General features: G+C 38.7%; 1 protein-coding gene across 1 annotated transcript; it reads right to left on the reverse strand.

Annotated features, from left to right (window-relative positions):
- Positions 1-3,817: 3,817 nt before the first annotated feature.
- Positions 3,818-4,219, reverse strand: LOC141674608 (uncharacterized). Its single transcript, XM_074481319.1, has one exon. The coding sequence runs from the start codon at positions 4,217-4,219 to the stop codon at positions 3,818-3,820; it is 402 nt and encodes a 133-aa protein (XP_074337420.1).
- Between the last annotated feature and the right edge of the window lie 408 nt (positions 4,220-4,627).

The following is a 4,627-nucleotide window of genomic DNA, read 5'->3' on the forward strand; positions in this document are numbered from 1 at the left end:
GGTTTAAGGCCTAGGTTTGCAACTCTGGAGGTTGAGGCGGAGTATTTGAGGCTGCTATCGAAGCCCATAGCCAAGGAGCGAGATTTCTGCCATCGGGGAAAGATAGTAAGTTGTTGGAGATGATCATGGAGATGGGTTGGGTTACTTTTTGTGAGGCACCCGCTGTTGTGCCCATGAGTGTGGTTCGCGAGTTTTACGCAAATGCGAAGGCGGAGAAGAACGGGTTTTCTGTGGTGAGGAGGTTGACAATGGACTATAGTGCTGAGGCTATTCGGAGGGTGATAGAGCAGCCCGAGAGGAGGCCTGATCAGGAGCATTAGAATGCGAACACGGGGGATGATTTTAACTTGGATTTTATTGTTGCTACATTGTGTGTGCCTAAGACTCACTGGAAGTTCAAGAGGGGCACGAACGAGTATGCCACTTTCCATGTCTCGTGCAAGAACAGGTTTGCACGTGCATGGAATTCTTTTATTTGTGCCAAAATAAAACCATCTTCTCACGTGCATGATGTTACTATGGATCGTGCACGATTGTTGTGGGGGATTCTTCATGGAAACTATATGGATCTCGGGATGGTGATTCATCAGGGTATTTTGAGATTTCTTAGTGGGAGTACTACGGGTTCTATACCCTATGTGTCGATTGTGACAAAGCTGTGTGTGGCGGTTGGAGTTCATTGGCCCGCGCACGAGCAGCTTCAGCTTCCTAGTGCTCCTATTGACAGTTCTACGTTGTTAAGTATGCAGGAGTGGTATGGTGGAAAGCCTGATCCGAAGGGGCTTGGTTATTCTAATGACCATCTGCCATGTGGAAGGCCAGCTGATTAGACACACGCACGTTTCTGACTTGTGAGTTGATTTGTAAGATTTGATTGAACTTGTGCGAATAACTGCATTTGTTGAGATGTTGCTTGTTGATTGGTTAAGTTATTCTATTGGGATCATTGCATTCATGTAGGTTGCATTCATGCATTTCTATTTCTTGTTATTTGAGTCTGTTATATTTGAGGACAAACATCGATTCAAGTTTAGGAGTATGTTAAGTGGCATTTATGTCCACTTATAACGCTTCGTAAAGCTTCGAATTGATGTTTTGTACTCAAGTTATTTGTGTTTTTGATATGTTTTTGTAGTGTTTTGTATTTCAGGCATATATCAGGGATCAATGTGATTTAGCATTGCTTTGATGCTAAAATAGTGTTAGGAAGGTGTCGTGAAGATCGCTCATGCAAAGCCATCAAGAACCAGTAAAATAAAGAAGGAAAATTCAGTTTTTCCACAAGGTTAGCGCGCCCGCACTGTGATAGTGCGCGGCCGCGCAGAGATGCAGAAGGACAGCGCGACCGCGCTGATGAAGCGCGCGCTCATGCCGTGTCGGGATGTCAGAATTATGTTTCAATTAGAAGGCTGATTTCTGGGCTTTTGGATTAATTGGGTTGCTATTTGAAGACAAATTAAAGACGTTTTTCAAAAAAGAGCTTAAGGAGAAGACGACGAGAAGACCTATAGCACAATTCAACGAAGGCGAAGAAGATCTAGTTTATTCTTGTGATTCTTTGTTTTAAGTTGTAATCTTAGATGCTCGTTTCTTGTTTGTTGAACTTATAATTTGGATTACGTACTTTGTTTATTATTCATTTTTATAAAGACATAGTTTATTATACCATGCTTTCATCGAAACCCATGGTTATGATGAATTCGGTTATGAACTAATCGTTATCGTGGGGTTCTAACGGATTTATTTATGGATTTCAATAGTTAATCTTGTTTCGATATCTTAGTATGTGGTGATTGTATGATATCCTAGTATTGGTTGTGCTTCTTCGTCTTATGCGCGTCGCGAACATATAAGATAGTGTGTTAATCTCTAATGAAGTGACAGTGAATTTAGAGATTTAGAACTTATCATGCTAGGATAGGTTCATGTATTTGTTATGCATGATTCGTAGGTAATTTTAACCATCTTACTTGGCCTATGTAATCATAATAGATAACTTGCACATTAAACCTTTGTATTGTCAAATTCTATAGACATATAGGGTCTCAACATACTTGGTGTCTATTCAGTATCTATCTCTTTTGTGGATGTCTGGTAGTATGTTATTCATGCAACGAAAGTTGGTGTTTACCAGTTTCGTGTTATCTGATTAGTTGTCATCACCATTGCATGCTAAGGTTAAGAATCAAAGGACTTTGAATGAAGTATTTAATGAAGTTAGAATCCCATGTTTGTCTCATATAATCAATCAACCTTTATTCTCTTAGTTATTTGCATGTTAGTTAATATCTTAGTTATAAACAATCTCAATTTGTCATTCGTCTTAGCATTGAATAATAATCATATCATTGTTGCATAAGCGCATAAATTTCAAGTTAACCAAAAGAGTCTTTGTGGGAACAAACTAGAAAGAATTCTATACTACTTGCGAACGCGTATACTTATATGTATTATTAGCGCATTTTTTCGTCCTAACACTTAGGTCCGAGGTTATTGAGCTCCGGAAGCAACTGTCAGCAATGAAGCCTGAGTTCGAGATCATAGAGGCTTATATAAAATCCGAGGAGCATGATAGGGCCATTGCCAATGATGGTGCCCCGGAAGTCTCCCTTTGCTGGGTTGTTGCTGAAAAGCACATCAAGACAGATCCGGAGGCTGACTGGGGTAGCTTCTGCCGGGAGTTCATAAGGGCTAAGCAGAATATTAAGGCGGGACTTGGATATCCAGAACCCTTTGACGGTCCATTCCCGAGCTTCCTTCCCGAAACTGCTCCGGATTCTTTGTTTGATTTCTGTATTTGTGAACCATTCGTGCTAACTTGGTCTTTTTTTTGTAAACTTACAACTATTATTTTGTACTATTTAATACTCGACCTTGGTTTGTTACGGGTTTGGCTGTTTATTGTTTTGCTTTACTGCTCTTTTCGTTTTTCTTTATTTGCTTTTTTCATAGTAAATATTTTTAAGTACAACATAATGTAGCTAGTCCGAGTTCAAGCACGGCCCGGACTGTGACTTTTGTTAGCCTTAGAAAAATATTTTCAAGTACAAAATCATGTTGCTATTCCGGGTTCAAGTTTTGTCCCGGACTGGGATTGCTTTCTTCCTTAGAAAATTATTTCTAAGTATAGAATGATTGTGCTAGTCCGGGTTCAAGTATTGCCCCGGTATGGGATTGTTTTTTGCCTTAGAAAAAATATTTCTAAGCATAGTATGATTTTGTGAATCCGGGTTCGAACATGGACCCGGAATTTGGTTGTTGTTTGCCTTAGAAAAATATTTCTAAGTACAAAATCATGTTGCTAGTCTGGTTTAAAGCTTTCTTCCGGACTCGGATTGCTTTCTTCCTTAAAAAATATTTTTAAGTATAGAATGATTGTGCTAGTCCGGGTTCAAGTATTACCCCGGTCTGGGATTGCTTTTTGCCTTGGGAAAAATATTTCTAAGCATAGTATGATTGTGTGAGTCCGGGTTCGAGTATGGCCCCAGATTGTGGTTATTTTTTTCCTTAGAAAAATATTTTTAAGTACTAAATCATGTTGCTAGTCCATGTTCAAGCTTTTTCCCGTACTGGGATTGCTTTCTCCTTTAGAAAATTTCTTTAAAGTATATAATGATTGTGCTAGTCCGGGTTCCGGACTGTGATTGCTTTTAGATAATTGCTAAGTAAAGATGAGAAATACTTTTCATTAATTTCAAATTTGCTTCATACAAGATATGGAGTAATAAAGTGGTTGCTTGCCATAGGCTACACATTTTTGGTTGTTGTTGTTGCTTTTTCTTTGCTACTGGTAAAACTTTCGAAGCCCGAGTCCATGCTAAGTGTTGGGAACTTCGGAGTCATCCATATTCATTAGCTTGTAAGTTCCCGGTCTTAAGAATTTTTTCACCTTATATGGTCCTTCCCATTTAGGCATGAACTTCCCGGTGTTGGTGGGATCTGAGGCCTCTGTATCTCGAAGTACCAAATCTCCAACTTGGAAGTTTTTTACCCTAGACTTCTTGCTGAAGTGCTCCTTTATTTTCTCCTTGTATTTTTCCATCTTTGCTTTGTCTTGGTCCTGGACTTCATCAATCAACTCTATGTTTATTCTAAGTCCCTCCTCATTAGCTATTTCATCAAAGTTTATTGCTATATAAGAAGGGAATCCCACCTCGATTGGCAGCATTGCTTCTGTTTCATAAGCTAGCTTGAAGGGAGTTTCTATTGTGCAAGACATGCCTGTATTATAATAATACTAAGTCATATTGCAACCCAAAGATTTAGTTGCTTGATAATCTTTATTTGTATTCTTTATAATATTCCTTGATTCTGTAAAAATGGTTATTAGATTAGACTGGGGGATTTTTATGTGAACAGTGTCAAGCTAAGAAATAAACTCTGGAAGAAGATCATTACTTGATCATGCCTCAGAGAAAAGTACAGAAGCTTGGAGTTGAATAAATTTGTTGTGGGAAAAATGTTCTAAGTCAAAATATTGACAAGTCATAGATCAAGGTATATCGAGAAGTCATTCGAGAAGTCCAAATAGCATGTCGAGACGTCACATGAGCTATCGAGAAGTCACTACAAGTAAAGATTCAAGATATCGACAAGTCAAATGAATATATAGAGAACTGGAGATATC

This window comes from Apium graveolens, chromosome 7 (genome assembly GCF_009905375.1).
Source record: "Apium graveolens cultivar Ventura chromosome 7, ASM990537v1, whole genome shotgun sequence".
NCBI classification, from domain to species: domain Eukaryota; kingdom Viridiplantae; phylum Streptophyta; class Magnoliopsida; order Apiales; family Apiaceae; genus Apium; species Apium graveolens.

What these genes read in the sequence shown, in the direction of transcription:
- LOC141674608 (XM_074481319.1), bottom strand. Translation starts at nt 4,219, where the DNA reads ATGTCTTGCACAATAGAAACTCCCTTCAAGCTAGCTTATGAAACAGAA.